The sequence below is a fragment of the Leopardus geoffroyi genome, chromosome A3 (genome assembly GCF_018350155.1).
Source record: "Leopardus geoffroyi isolate Oge1 chromosome A3, O.geoffroyi_Oge1_pat1.0, whole genome shotgun sequence".
Lineage (NCBI taxonomy): Eukaryota > Metazoa > Chordata > Mammalia > Carnivora > Felidae > Leopardus > Leopardus geoffroyi.
Window position 1 is genome coordinate 49,768,442 of NC_059336.1, and position 16,183 is coordinate 49,784,624.

The 16,183-nt window shown below is 43.3% G+C and overlaps 1 protein-coding gene across 3 annotated transcripts in view; it reads right to left on the reverse strand.

Moving 5' to 3' along the window:
• Window positions 1–818: 818 nt before the first annotated feature.
• Window positions 819–16,183, reverse strand: part of ACSS1 (acyl-CoA synthetase short chain family member 1) — a 61,901-nt gene continuing 46,536 nt past the window's right edge. For all 3 annotated transcript variants that reach the window (XM_045445527.1, XM_045445528.1, XM_045445526.1), the window contains 7 exons: window positions 14,600–14,692; window positions 13,331–13,443; window positions 12,820–12,946; window positions 11,947–12,074; window positions 11,768–11,831; window positions 9,297–9,415; window positions 819–2,484 (listed from right to left, as the gene is read on the reverse strand). In XM_045445527.1, the coding sequence (XP_045301483.1) occupies window positions 2,305–2,484; window positions 9,297–9,415; window positions 11,768–11,831; window positions 11,947–12,074; window positions 12,820–12,946; window positions 13,331–13,443; window positions 14,600–14,692 (824 nt within the window). In that variant the 3' untranslated portion in view covers window positions 819–2,304. The remainder of the gene's footprint in view (window positions 2,485–9,296; window positions 9,416–11,767; window positions 11,832–11,946; window positions 12,075–12,819; window positions 12,947–13,330; window positions 13,444–14,599; window positions 14,693–16,183) is intronic.

The following is a 16,183-nucleotide window of genomic DNA, read 5'->3' on the forward strand; positions in this document are numbered from 1 at the left end:
TTCCCGCAAAAGAGGGATCCTGCCGTGACTTCCCACCGCAACCTGGGGTGCAAAAATGTGTCTTTCCCCCGTGCATTCAGTGCCTGGCTGAGGCCCCTGGGAATACTCCCAGCCTCCCTGCCCCCCAACCTCCAGAGCACAAGAACAAGCACTGTTCCTAGGAACAGCCATTCCCAGTTCCTGCTTTGGTCCAGCTTTCTTAGGAGACAGCTGGGTCAGGGCCTTTCACCTCCCACCCCCCATGTCCCCAGTTCATAGAAACCTCATCCACCCACATCTAAAGAAAGGACAAACCTGAGTAATGGGACGTCTCTCTCAGGCAAGCCTGTGCTTTTCACAGAGGCAGTCTATGACAATGAGATTCTTTTTGCTTCCCTGTCCTTGTCTGTGCTCCAAATCAGTGCCCACCACCAGAACCTTGTGTGAAGGCGGAAATGTTCTTGTCCATGCTGTCCAATCCGGTAGCTATTTGCCACGTGGCTACTGAGCATGTGAACTGTGGCTACTGCCACTGAGGAACTGAATATTTTATTTTATTCTGCTCTATTCTGTATATATTTTTTACTTATACCTAAATAGCTATGTATAACTAGTGTATTGGATAGCACAGCAATCTAGACACAGATAGGTTTACCAAATAAGAGTGTAAGATAGGTAAGCTCTTAGTGTGTATTTCCTCCCTGTAAAGGATTTCCTCCCCAATGGATTTTTTTTAAGTGTTCTCTTTTGAATGACTAGGCCCTTTCAGTTTTGTCCTTGGGATTATATTCAGCAATAACAATAGCATTATTTGATCAAAAACATCACAACAGAAGGAAGAGAATGAACAAAATAAACTTTATTTGAACTATCCTGGTCACTGTCTGAGTTTATACCCAAGCCATTTCATAAATAGCACCATAACTACAGTCTGCCAAGTCCACCACACATGTGACAGGTCCAAGTGCATGGTTCTCTGTTGCTAAGCACTGCTTGTTACTTAGCAACAGAGAACAGACCATCACTCTATTTCTGTGAGCCACAGCCAGTGGCCACCCTGTTGGTGTCACAGGCGTACTTGCCTAATCAGAGAGAAGCCAGCACAACTATGACCCACAGTAGGTGTTCAGTACCCCAGACACCCCTTGAACACCTACACAGCTGCAAGGCACATATAATGTGGGGTAAAGATAAGGACAACCTTTCCCTGTTCCCAAGGACCCAGCTCAGCAGGCTGCCTTCACCTGTGTTCCACGCCACTGGCCCTCTTGTGCTTGGCTAATAAACACTTTGCAAACCTAAAGGTTTATGTCATCTTGCTAATGTTCAGATGGCTTAAGGCATTCTTAAGAAAAAGAGAGAGACCTGATTCAGAGTTCTAAGTCTCATCCTTGGACCTCTGTGGTTCTTCCCACACCAACCACAGAATGAAGGATAGGCAGTTTTCAAGGATCCAGTCCTGGCCAAACAAGTCACCTGAGTTTTCATGGGCTTCCCCGAACATCCGTACATATTTGGAGCATGCTGACCTTCTACCAAGAGGCATTTGAGGTGGAAAGGGGAATCTTTCCACATCACGGCTTGGAGAAACAGAATATATGAGTGGTTCTAGAACTAAAATTGGAGCACGTTCATACCATCACTTTTAGAAGTTAGATTTCATTATACATAAGACAGGGTAAATAGAAATATACAAGAAAACAAGGATGCTACAAGCTTGAAAGTTCTCAGGATAGCTATATTTAGACAGAGGTACAAACATTTCAAATTCAGATTCCCAGAATGCCAACATTAAAAAGGCATCCTCTGACCCTCTCCACATATCCCCATGAGCAAAGGCACAAAAGGATATTTTCATAACTCTAAATGTTACGAAGAATGTATATAAGTAAATCTGCACACTACATGTGTATATCTGCGCATTCTTCCAAAATATAAAAGTATAAAAATAAAATTTCTGCCTTTTGTATCTAGTACATCTGGGGGAAAAAATATGATTGCTTCTGGTTCTCAGTCATCTGAGCAGGCACACCTCACCTTCCTGTGCTGTCTGGAGGTGACACAGAAATGGAGATGACATTGACTTTTCATCCCAGGAAACCAAATTCAGGACAAGGGAAACAAATGCTAAGCATATCTAATAGTATCTCTTCATGGGTCCTCAGCAGAAAGAAGGCAGGGCTTAGCACAGACTTCACATTTGGGCAGTGTGGATTACACTCTAGGAGAGGAATGCTTCTGGGACAGTAGGAAATGAGCCAATCTGAGAGCTACATTCTGGAAGGACAGTTAGGGGCATGGGCACTGGGTCTCAGCCAAAGCCCATCACTGAGCAGCAGTTTGTTTATCTTTGTACTTCTGGTAGACCTTCAGGATTTCCATGATGACATGGGGGTCCTCCAAGGTGGTGGTATCTCCCAGATCCTGAGCTCTTCCCGTAATTATCTTCCTCAGGAGCCTCCGCATGACTTTTCCAGACCGAGTTTTTGGAAGACGCTTCACAACCTGGCAAGGAAAGGGTGTGGAATTCAAGTTCAGGTGGTGCCCATACTCCCAGCAGTGTCCAGCTGCACTGGGATAACAGCAAGGGATGACACCCTTGCTGGGGGCTCAGGAATGAATGACTGAGATGCCAGGCCTGCCCCAAAGATATGGAGACCTGTGGTCTCTGGTTATATCTTCACACCATCTGGACCTAGAGCTGAAATCAATCTGAAGGGCAGAATCAACCACACATCAGGGGTTTGCTGAAGCCTTCCTCCAGGTCAGGTCTGTCCATACCTGGGTCTGCCTCACTGCTGATACCTCTGTCTCCTGTTCACTACATTAATGAGGGCTCCCAGATAGCAACAGAACCAAGTATATGCCATGGCACCTCATCTCCACCCACTGGCCTGGCCCAAAGTGGCTTTTTGCTGACATAAGTGGTAAGAGCTACTTCAGACAAAAATGTTGTCTTGCTTAGTATTTGAAAATTCAGCATTTTCAAACAGCCATGGCCCCTTTAATGTCAACAGCAACATGCTAAGAGCTATGTTTGGGGCTTATTTGGAACAGTGACCTATCTTTTGAAAGAGGAGTTCAGGTCTCCCTAAAACTCTGGTCACCAAACAGCTTGACTTCGTATGACACCAGGGGAAGCTAGGGCCATTCCCATCTCAGAGGACCTCCTCTGAACCAAGGAAGACTGGGGGGGGGGGGGGGGGGGCGGGGATGTTAACAAAGGAAGGAGTGGAAACCTAATAAGGCTAGAGAATGGGCCCCCTTCTTCCCCAGACCTGACTCTAACACAGACCCTCTCAGACAGGGTCTGGCAGTGTCTCCTGCACTGACACCAGGAGATATGTTCAGAATCTAACTGGGGCTGGGGAACACTGGTACTTTCCCCATGTTTCTCTATTTAAAATCTCTTATGAATAAGGCAGAGACTTAGACAAAATGCAACAATGGAGGAATTTATCCCAAATGCAAGAAAAAGGTAAGTCCATGGCCAGAGATCTAAGTGGAACATATATAAGTAACATGCCTTATAAGATATAAGTAACATGCCTGATGGAGAATGTAAAGCAACAATCCTAAGGATACTCACTGGGCTTGAGAAAAGAATAGAAAACATCAGTGAGACCATGACCACAGAGATAACAGACTTAAAAAGGAATCAACCAGAGATGAAGAACTCAATACTCAAGATTGGAAACAGGCTTAATGCAATGAACAGCAGACTGGAAGAGGCAGAGGAATGAATTGGTGACTTAGAAGACAAAATAATGGAAAATAATGAAGCTGAACAAAGGTGAGAAAGAATTATGAAACATAGCAATAGACTTAGGGAACTAAGTGTGACTCCATCAAATATAATAACATTAACATTTGTATTATAGGAGTCCCAGAAGAAGAGGAGAGAGAAAAGGGGGCAGACATTTTTTTTTTGAAGAAATGAAAGCTGAAAACTTTCCTAATCTGGGGAAGGAAACAGACATCGAGATCAAGGAGGCACAGAGAACGCCCATCAAAATCAACAAAAGCAGGCCAACACCAAGACCTATTATAATTAAATTTGCAAAATATAGTGAGAAAGAAAAATCCTAAAAGCAGCAAGAAAGAAAGTCCTCAACTTGTAAGGGAAGACCCATAAAGCTAGCTACAGATCTGTCCTCAGAAACTTGGCAGACCATGATATATTCAACATGCTTAATGGGAAAAATCTGTAGCCAACAACACTCCATCCAGCAAGGCTATCATTCAGAGCAGAAAGAGTGATAAAGAGTTTCCCAGACAGACAAAAACTAAAGAAGTTTGTGACCACTAAACCAGCCCTGCAAGAAATATTAAAAGGGGACTCTGAGTGGAAAAGAAGGACCAAAAGTGACAAAGACAAGAAAGGATCAGAGAAAATCTCCAGATACAATGACAAAACAAGTAATAAAATGGCAATAAGAATAAGTACATATCTATCAAAAATTACTTTGAGGGGCGCCTGGGTGGCTCAGTCGGTTGAGCGTCCAACTTCAGCTCAGGTCATGATCTCACAGTCTGTGAGTTCGAGCCCCGCGTTGGGCTCTGTGCTGATAGTGACAGCTCAGAGCTTCGAGCCTGCTTAGGATTTTGTGTCTCCCTCTCTCTCTGACCCTCCCCCATTCATGCTCTGTCTCTCTCTGTCTCAAAAATAAATAAACATTTTTTAAAAATTAAAAAAATAAAAAAAATTACTTTGAATTTAAATAGACTAAACACTCCAATCAAAAGACATAGAGTGACAGAATGGATAAAAAAAAAAAAAAGACCCATCTATATGCTGCTTACAAGAGACCCATTTTAGATATAAAGCCACCCTGCAGATTAAAAGTGAGGGGATGGAGAAATATTTACCATGCAAATGGATGTCAAAAGAATGCCAGAGTAGCAATTCATATTTTGGACAAAACAGATTTTAAAACAAAGACTATAACAAGAGACAAGGATACTATATAATCATAAAGGGGATAATCCAACAAGAAGATATAATAATTGTAAGTATTCATTCTCCCAATATTGGGAGCACCCCAATATATAAGACAATAACAAAAATAAAGGAACTAATTAATAATAATACAATAATAATAGGGGACTTTAACACCCCACTTACATCAATGGACAGATCACCTAAACAGAAAATCAACAAGGAAATAGCTTTGAATGACACACTGGACCAGATGGCCTTAACAGATATATTTAGAACATTTCATCCTAAAGCAGCAGAATACACATTCTTTTTGAGTGCACATTGGACATTCTCCAGAATAGATCACATATTAAGTCATAAAACAGGTCTCAGCAAGTACAAATACACTAAGATCATACCATGCATGTTTTCTGATCACAACACTATAAAACTGGAGGTCAACGACAAGAAAAAAAATTGGAAAGACAACAAATACATGGAGATTAAACAACATGCTACTAAAGAATGAATTGGTCAACCAGGAAATCAAAGAAGAAATAAAAAAATATATGGAAGCAAATGAAGATGAAAACACGTTGGTCTAAAACTTTTGTGATGCAGCAAAAGTGGTTCTAAGAGGGAAGTATGTAGCAATACAGGTCTACCTCAAGAAGCAAGAAAAATCTCAAATAAACAACCTAACCTTACACTCAAAGGACCTAGAAAAAGAACAATAAATGAAGCCTAAAGCCAGCATAAGAAGGGAAATAAGATTAGAGAAAAGATAAATGGTATAGAAACTAAAACAAAATAAATAATAAAACAGGTTCATGAAACCAGGAGCTGACTCTTTGAAAGAATTAACAAAATTGATAAACCCCTGGCCAGACTTATCAAAAAGAAAAGAGAAAAGACCCAAATAAATAAAATCACAAATGAGAGAGGAAAGATAACAACCAACACCACAGAAATACAAACAGTACTATAAGAGAACATGAAAAATTATATGTCAAAAATCTGGATAATCTGGAAAAAAATGCATAAATTCTTAGAAACATAAAAACTACCAAAACTGAAACAAGAAGAAATAGAAAACTTGAACAGACCAATAACCATCAAAGAAAATAAATCAGTAATCAAAAACTCCCAACAAACAAAAAGTCCAGTGCCAGATGACTTCACAGATGAATTCTACTAAACATTTAAGGAAGACTTAATACCTATTCTTCTCAAACCATTCCAAAAAATAAAAAAGGAAAGAAAACTTCCAAATTCATTCTATGAGGCCAGCATTATCCTCTTACCAAAACCAGATAAAGATCCCACTAAAAAAGAGAACTACAGGCCAATATCCCTAATGAACATGGATGCAAAAATTCTCAATAAAATCCTAGTAAATTGAATCCAACAATACATTAAAAGAAATATTCACCATGATCAAGTGGGATATATTCCTGGGCTGCAAGGGTGATTCAATACTTACAAATCAATCAGTGTGATACACCATATTAATAAAAGAAAAGATAAAAACCATATGATCATTTCAATAGATCCAGAAAAAACATCTGACAAAATACAGCATCTATTCGTGATAAAAAACCATCAACAAAGTAGGTTGAGAGGGAACATACATCAACATAATAAAGGTCATATATGAAAAGCTAACATTATCCTCAAAGAGGAAAAACTCTCAGTTTTTCCTCTATGGTCAAGAACATGTCCACTCTCACTGCAGTTAATTAACATAGTTCTGGAAATCCTAGCCACAGCAAGTAGACACCAAAAAGAAATAAAAGGCATCTAAATCAGCAAGGAAAAAAGTAAAATGTTCACTATTTACAGACAACATGATACTCTATATAGAAAACCTGAAATACTCCACCAAAACATTGCTAGAACTGATACACAAATTCAGTAAAGTCATGGGACACAAAATCAACATACAGAAATCTGTTGCATTTCTTTTTTTTTAAAGTTTTTATGTATTTATTTTGAGAGAGAGAGAGAGAGAAAGAGCACCAGGGAGGGGCAGAAAGGAGGGAGAGAGAATTCCAAGCAGTCTCTGCACTGTCAGCGTGAAGCCCAACATGGGGCTCAAACCCATGAACTGTGAGATCATGATCTGAACTGAAATCAAGAGTTGGACGCTTAAACAACTGAGCCACCCAGGTGCCCCTGTTAAATTTCTTTAAACCAATAATGAAGCAGCAGAAAGGGAAACTAAGGAATCAATCCCATTTACAATTGCACCCAAAACCATAAGATACAGAGGAATAATCCTGACCAAAAAGGTGAAAAACCTGTACTCTGAAAACTATAAAACACTGATGAAAGAAACTGAAGATGACATCAAGAAATAGAAAGACATTCCATGCTCATGAGTTGGAAGAACAAATACTGTTGAAATGTCTATACTACCCAAAGCAATCTGCACATTTAATGCATTCCCTATCAAAATACCAACAGCATTTTTTCACAAGAACTAGAACAAACAATCCTAAAATTTGTATGGAACCACAAAAGGCCCTGAAGAGCCAAAGCAACCTTGAAAAAGCAAAGCTAGAGGCATCACAGTTCCAGACTTAAGGAACATTACAAGGCTGTAGTAATCAAAACAGTATGGTACTAACACAAAAATAGACACACAGATCAATGGGACAGAACAGAAAATCCAGAATGAACCCACAACTACATAGTCAATTAACCATCAACAAAGCAGGAAAAAATATCCAATGGGAAAAAGACAGTCTCTTCAACAAATGGTGTTAGGAAAATTGGACAGTTACTTGCAAAGGAATGAAACTAGACCATTTTCTTACACCAAACACAAAAATAAATTCAAAATGTATTAAAGGCCTAAATGTGAGACCTGAAATCATCAAAATCCTAGAGGAGAACACAGACAGTAACCTCTTTGGCATCAGCCATAGCAACTTCTTTCTAGATCTGTCTCCTGAGGCAAGGGAAACAAAAACAAGAATAAACTATTGGGACTTCATCAAAGTAAAAAGTTTCTGCACAGCAAGGAAACAATCAACAAAACTAAAAGGCAACCTATGGAATGGGAGAAGATATTTGCAGATGACATATCTGATAAAGAGTTAATATCAAATATGTATAAAGAAGTTTTATAACTCAACACCCAAAAAAAATCTAATTAAAAATGGGGAAAAGACATCAATAGACATTTTTGCAAAAAAGACATCCAGATGGCCAACAAACCCATGAAAACATCCTCAACATCACTCATCATCAGGCAAGTACAAATCAAAACTTCAATGAGACATCACCTCACACCTGTCAGAATGGCTAAAATCAACGACACAGGAAACAGTATGTCATGGTGATGATGTGGAGAAAGGAGAGCCCTCTTGCACTGTTGGTGGGAATATAAATTGGTGCAGCCACTGTGAAAAACAGTATGGAGGTTCTTCAAAAAGTTAATAATAGAGCTACCCTATGATCCAGCAATTGCACTACTAGGTATTTACCCAAGGAATCCAAAAATACTAATTCAGGGGGATGCATGCACCCTGATATTTATAGCATTATCTACAATAGCCAAATTATGGAAACAGCCCAAGTATCCATCAACTGATGAACGGATAAAGAAGACGTGGTGTGTGTGTGTGTGGGTGTGTGTGTGTGTATGTACATATATGTATATATATATATATATATATATATAGTATATATAGTAGAGTGTGTGTGTGTATATATATATATATGTGTGTATATATATAGTAGAGAATATTATCTAAGCAAAATTAAGTCAGTCAGAGAAAGACAAATACCATTATGATTGCACTCATATGTGTAATTTAAGAAAACAAACAGAGATAAGGGGAAAAAAGAGAGATGGGCAAACCAAGAAACAGACTCTTAACTACAGAGGGAAGGTGGGCAGGGGGATGGGTGAAACATGTGGTGGGGATTAAGGAGTGCACTCGTTGTGATGAACACAGAGTAATATATGGAATGGTTGAATCACTATATTGTACATCTAAAACTAATTATCACTCTGTATTGTTAATTAACTGGAATTTAAATTAAAACTTTAAAAAAAAATAACTAAAATCTCTAATTTTCTTCACCACTCAGACCTGCTCCTATAAATAGCTTCCAAAGGCCAAAGTAAGAGAATGCCTAATCCTGCCCAGCACTGTACGCTGAACAGGTGAATTGTGTAAAGGTTTGCTGCGAGGTATTCTGACCTTCCCCTCTCTATGAGGATACAGCAACTCACCATCCCCACGTACCTCCCTGGAAACCAAACAGCTAATGTCCACTTTGCTGCTGATGAAAGGGATCACTTGTTGTTTGTTAATTGTGGGAAGCAGAGAAGGAGGCTTACAACCAGTAGCGCCATCACACCTGAAGGGCAGGTGCCACTCACCAGAATCTGATCAGGCACCGCATACTTGGCAATCTTGTTGGCCACTGCTGACCTGACCTCCTTCACCACCAAATCTGGGTCACCTGCATTGTCCTTCAACACAATAAAGGCAAATGCAGCTGGAAGGAAGCAAAGATTTGGGGTGTATTAGACCACAAACCATCTCCTGAGGCAGAGCATTGTATATAGTCACTATAAATCCTAAAGATCTTAAAATCATATGCTGGTGACCTTGTAGCAGCTGCTTTGTTTCATTGTAGCCCTGAAGATGTGTTTCCATTTCATCCAAAGCAGAAGCAATTCTCACAGCTCCTTTGAACATCCCAGTGAAGCCAACACGTAGTTGAGAGCTCTCTGGGGCTCTGGTGTTGATTAGCTGGGGGTGTGACCTTGGAGGCATAACTTAACCCCCTCCTACTGTCCTTGCACCTGTGAAGTAGACCATAATGTGGGCTGACAGGAGAATACTATCCACTCCTGTGAGATGGTACATGGGAACACAGCACATGGCACTAATCTTGTGGGTACATGTATAGCACGTGGGAACTAGCCACAGTAGCTATTAAAATGTAAATGAAGTTAAGGTTAAGATGTAGTTCCTTGGTCGCATGATCCACTTATAGCTATGGCTACTCTCCTGGACAGCACAGATGAAAAGCAAGCTCCATCTTGGCAGGAAGTTCTGTTGGGCAGTGCTGACTAACCAATATTTTAACATAAACACTAAGTTTTGTCTGTCAGTATCCTGCCAGGTTCCAGAAAGGATTAACAGTGGTTCCCACAGGTCTCTACATTTCTTGTGAATCCACCTGGGATAATCTTGCATATGTGGTACCCAGGGATCCAATTCTATTGTTTCTCTACGTGAGCAATCCCACAACCAGTGGGGACAGTCTCTTTCCCCATGGATCTGCAATGCCCTGTCATACATGGAGTTCCTATATATGTGTAGCCTGTGTATACCTGCACCATTCCACCCATCTTAATTAATTCTCCCCATGGCACATGCCATGGCACAACCTACTTGTAGCTTCTTCATTGATTGTGTTTATTGCATATTGTCCATCTCTCCCCTCTACTCCCTGACCCTCCGGCATGAAAGCTCAATGAAGCAGGGACTTATGTCCCTTGCCAGGTCTGGGTCCTAATCAGACAAGACCCAGGGCCTCCCCTCGATTAGATCAAGTGCACAGGGAGTAGGGACAAACAGGTACCCAACAGCTTTTGCTGTTGTGTATTACAAATAGATGGCTGCTCAAATTTGTTAGAAATCAGAAAAATGTATACCACCATACCCATGATACACACGTCTTCCCCAGTACTAAAGTCCTGGTGATCCCAAAGTTATTTGTGTGCATCTGCTGATGGGATTATGAGGTGGCCCAAGGCCTCTGAGTGTCACAGGCAAGGACGTGTTCCCATCTCCATCCCCCTCCTATCCCTGCCCCCTCTCCAGTGCTTCCCAGTCTCCTGCTAAGGAAGGGCGGGGGGAGGGGGGGGGACAACCTCATGAACACATGCTTCTCACAGCAACTGAAAATGCTTTTTTTAAAGGAACTTCAATAAATGTTAAATTTTACAATGAGTTGATTTAGATAAGGTGTTTGCGTAAATAATGGAATAGTGGCACATAAACATGGCAGGAAGGCAGGTAACAATGGGACATGCTGCGACAGAGGCTGTCCCTGACAGCAAGAGGGAGAGTGTCCAATCCCATGCTGCTTGGCCAGGCAGTGGAGGATGGTTTGCCCAGCAGGGCAGTGTAGGGTCAAAAGTGTCCAGCTAATGCCAACCCAAGTGAGTGTGGCCACTGTGCACCAAGCACTATGATACTCAAGTGATCCTGCCACTTCCCACACCCACCTGCTTAGAATCTGGCAGACTTTGGAACAATGTGTGTCTTCAGTAAGACCACCCTGACCATCATTTAGCACTCCCCTGGCATGTCACTTGCATGGGAACCACAGGTCAAATTCCTCCAGAACAAGTCCCAGAGCAGCAGAAGAGTCCACTCCAGGGCACACTCCTGTCTGCCAGCTCCTATGTGGCTGCAGAGCTGGCACCAGGCGCTGTAACCCAGCATGTGCAAGGAGACACTCTGAGCACGATAGGACATTTCATGTGAACCGTCGGCAACTGGGCCAACACAGGCACACAGACAGAGGATGAAACTCCCAAGCTCAGTAGAGGCCAAATAGACTCCCAAGCTCAGTAGAGGCCAAATAGGTCCTGGCTGCTTGTGGATGTGTGTCCTCAAAGGACGGCAGAATTACGACATTTCAGAAATCTGACCCTCACCTAACACGCATGCCATCAAGTCTATTCACCCAAAATCCACGTAAGACAGAAGGAAGCAACAGCTTGACCCATAAAAATCCCCTGCCACCCACCTTCCAGATTCTGCTCCTTTTACAAAGTGCCCACAATGGGCGTAAGACCAGGAATGAGGAGCTCCTTTTGTGGGCACTCACCTTCTCCTTTGATGTCATGAGGGTAGCCAATGACAGCAGTCTCTGCCACAGCGGGGTGGCTAGCCTGTGCAGAACACAACAAGACAAAACATGCAAGAGGTGAACTGCCTGAGTCAGCACGCAAGTAAATCTGAGGCCTCAAAGAGGCATCCTACCCAAGGAGGCTGGGCCATTCTCACCATTGAGTCCTCGATCTCAGCAGTCCCCAGCCTGTGGCCGCTGATGTTGATGACGTCATCCATCCGCCCTGTGATCTGGTAGTAGCCACCCTCGGTCCGGTAAGCCCCATCTCCAGTGAAGTAGTAGCCTGCACCACAATGGGAGAATTCAGCACCAATACCTCTGAACCGGGACCCAGCAGGGCTCCCGTCCCTCCAGGAAGGATACAGTAGTACCCACACCCCAACTCTCTCTATGGAAGAAAGCCCTGAAGCCCCAGCTCTGCTGACCTCCTGCCTGTTTGTACTCCTGGCAACCCCTCGTGGAGACACTTCTCTAGATAGTGCCATCTGGCTATGTGCTAGAGAGAGGGCAGTGGCTCTGAGTCAGCAGAATTCTGACCATGTCATAACCGCAAACGTTGGGGAGCAGAAGATGTACAAGGAGCCCACCCAACATCCCCAAAAGTGAGTCTCTTTCACAAGCTTGAGACTGAAGATGATGGGTTCCCACAGGCACACTGTGTATATAATCTTCCAACCCAACAACACAAAGCAAAGCAGGAAAAAAACAAAAAGTAAACCGGAAGAAAACTCACAGCCATCATGACAGTTTTCCAAAGTTGTTTCTTCATCCTTCTCTCTTAGTAGCCTAAGGCATGCACACCACAGGCCAGGCACTTTGGGCTTTGCATGCAGCCCCACTTAACCCCCAAGAATTCTTACCAGTCCAGAGACCAGGGGGCTTAGGGAGGTGAAGTGGATGGGGGAGGATTCCAACTCCAAAGTATCACTGCTCTACACTCAGTCATCATTTCCTTAAAAATGTTTTCTTAGCTTATGATTCCCAGTGTGTGCAAAAATGCATGACATGATCCACTTTAGCCAGCTCACCTGGGTAAGGCTTGAAGTAGGCCTCCATGAATCTCTGGTGGTCTCCATAGATGGTCCTGGCCATGCCCGGCCAGGCCTGGGACAGGCACAGAGCCCCAGAGACATCACCGCCCTCCACAACGTTTCCCTACAGACCCAGAGACACACATGTGAGAGAACTGGCAGATTCTGCTTCAGAAGCAAAAAACTAACATTCTTCTGAAAAATGATAGAGGGAAGTGCCAGAAAAATGCATGAAAACAGAAACATGAAAAATGACAAGGAGGCACCAAGAGGAACTGCCTTTCTCCTCCGTAAGGAAGCAGCATGGAGAGGGCTTCCCAGAAAACCTAGGGCTCACCCCATGTGGCAGTTTCAACTGTGTCCTTGAATGCTTGCCCTCCACCACCTAAAAGAGCCTGGCACACGTGACGTGGGACAGTGAGCAGAGGAGGCCATGAAGGCAGACAGGAGTGTCAGGAGCTTGGTAGGGCACCCGTGAAGGAAGGAGATGCCTCTGCAAGGCCCTTACCTTCTCATCCATGAGAATTGGGACAATGCCATAAAAGGGTCTCATAGCCATGCCAGGGAGGATTTCTGCTCCTTCTTCCGAGGGGCGTGGGGCGATGCAGATGCCACCCGTTTCTGCAGGGAGAATGGGGAAGAAATGCAGGACGGGCCTAGCAGCTAGTGGAATGTTTATCGAGACACTGCCATGAAAGTGTCCATTGCAGACACACAAGTGCTCTCCCAGGGTGGGAGATGGGTGCTTGCCCCTGTCTGCTCAAGGAAATGACACAGTGATCCCAGTGACACAAAGACCTCTTTCTGAGGCAAGCCCAGACTTGGGTTCTGGTCCTCTCATCTGCAGAAACGAGATGGGGACCCAAGGAGGAGAGGTCAGTCCAGCTATGGCTCTCCACAGGGATAGGTGCTTCCTCCCTTCATCCATGGCTCTGTGGGAAGGGGAAGAACCCACCTACTTGCACAGGAAGATGGAGGAAAAGAACTGCTTCTGGGCCAGTGCCCCATCCCCCACACCAAACAATGAAAAGTGATGCTCACAATTCTGTTCTCACATCTCTGGCACTTCCCTCTATCAGACTGCATGGAAATGCCTCACAAGACTCAGCTGTAGGGAGTCTCTGTCCTGAGCCTTCCCAAATGGAGGAGAACAGAGCTATTTGCAATACCTCACATTCTGGCTTCTTGGAGAATGAGACCACAGTTCGCTACATTTATTACATCAGTGGTGATCTCTTACTCCGAACAATACTCCAGAGCAGAGAGGACAAAGAAAAACAAAATGACACAGAAAAAAATGTGTTTCCCACTAAAATCTAAATTTAGACTCTGGTCCCTTACAGCAGGGTCCATCTGCATCAGATGTATTTGTGTTGGACACATGGACCCTACAGGGAAAATGAACATTTAGCTAAGCACCTACTACCTGTCAGCAGTAGGCAACGTGCAGCACTTCTATCATCTCTTTCCATCCTCACTGGGGCCTGTAGTGGAGTGCCCCCATTTCACCAATGAGGAACCCAAGGCCCAGAGAAGTCATTACACATCTTACAGCTGCAAAAGGGCAGCCACACACTGTCTCTCACTCTAGACATGAGATTTTTCAACCACCACATATGCTGAGGGGCTGAAGCATTAGTGGTGTTGGATGGCATTCACAGAGCCTCACTCACACTTGACCCTCCAAGACTCAGGCTCAGCCACATGTTCTCATGTGCTGTCACATGCAGTGAGTGAGCCCTGCATCAGGTCCCCTTCTTCTCAGGGGCATTCTCACCTGTTTGCCACCAGGTGTCCACCAGCGTGCATCTGCAGTCCCCCACCACCTTGTGGAGCCACTCCCAGGCCTCATAGTTGATTGGTTCTCCCACTGAAACCACACACAAAAGGAAAAAAACGATATAATACACCTCAACAAAACTGAAAATAAAAAGGATAGGTTTTTATAGGGGAAACTGTTCTATAATTTTTCTGAAGGACATAAAAGAAAATTTGAAAAAGCAGTGAGATTCAGCATATTTACGGCCATCAAAAAAATACAAATTACAACAAGATATTTTAGCCATCATGTAAAAAATTTTTAAGTTGGATAAAATGTGGGGGAACCAATAGCACATACACTATAGGAGTGTAATTTGGTATGGAACTGGGGAACAACTTGGGTGGTTCTCTTAATATTTAAAAGTGGAGGGGCACCTGGGTGGCTCAGTCAGTTAACTGACTGACTTTGGCTTAGGTCATGGTCTTGTCATTCGTGAGTTCGAGCGCCACATCAGGCTTTCTGCTGTCAGCGCGGAGACTGCTTTGGATCTTCTGTCCCTCTCTGTCTCTGCCCCTCCCCCACTAGCATGAGTGCGCACACTCTCTCACTCTCTCAAAAATAAATAATAAACATATTTTTAAAAATTGAAAAAATAAACATGCATACACCTGATACAACTACTTAGGAAACTGTGGTAGAATCCACTAAAGCTAAACACGTATATACACACACATGCTATAAACACACACACACACACACACACACACACACACACAAATGTGCTTGCATCCTATGATTCTATAGCCTGACTTCTACAGCAATGTCTAGCTGCTATGACCTCAATGTTTGTGTACCCCCAATATTTCATATGTTGAAATCTTAACCCCTAAAGATGATAGTATTAGGAGGTAAGGCCTTTGGGAGGTAATGAAGCCCTCAGGAATCGGATTAGTGCCCTTATAAAACAGACCACCCAGCTCCCCCCTCCCTTGGACCATGTGAGGACACAGGGAGAAGGCACCATCTATGAACCAGTAAGAGGGCCCTCACCAGAAGACAATCATGCTAGCACCTTGATTGTGAACTTCCCAGACTCCACAACTGTGAGAAATAAATCCCTGTTGTTTATAGTCATTGGTGTTTTGTTATAGCAGCCCAAATGACTAAGCTACCACCCTAATGAGATGCCCATACAAGGCTGGCACTCAGTCAGAACTTGCCAGATTAAACATACTGCTGCTAAAATAGTGAAATCGTCTCATGCTGGCTGTCTCTTGGTCAGGACCACTCACGTGCAGCAAGTAACCAAGGCCCGACCTGGCCAGGGCCTCCCATGCTGGTCACACAGGTGCTGGATGTTGTGTGTTTTGCCCCTGCACTCACCCACACCCACAGGGAGGCCAGAGGATACCATGCAGCACTGGCCCATACACTGAGGAACAGCAAGAGACAGAATATGCAAACACTGGGGCGTGACTACTGGACCACACCCACGGTAGCCCCCACAGGAGGGTAAAATCAAGTTCTCAAAACATAGAACAGAGCCATATGGAAAACTGCATGTTGCTGAGTTACAATAAACATAGGATAATAGCACAG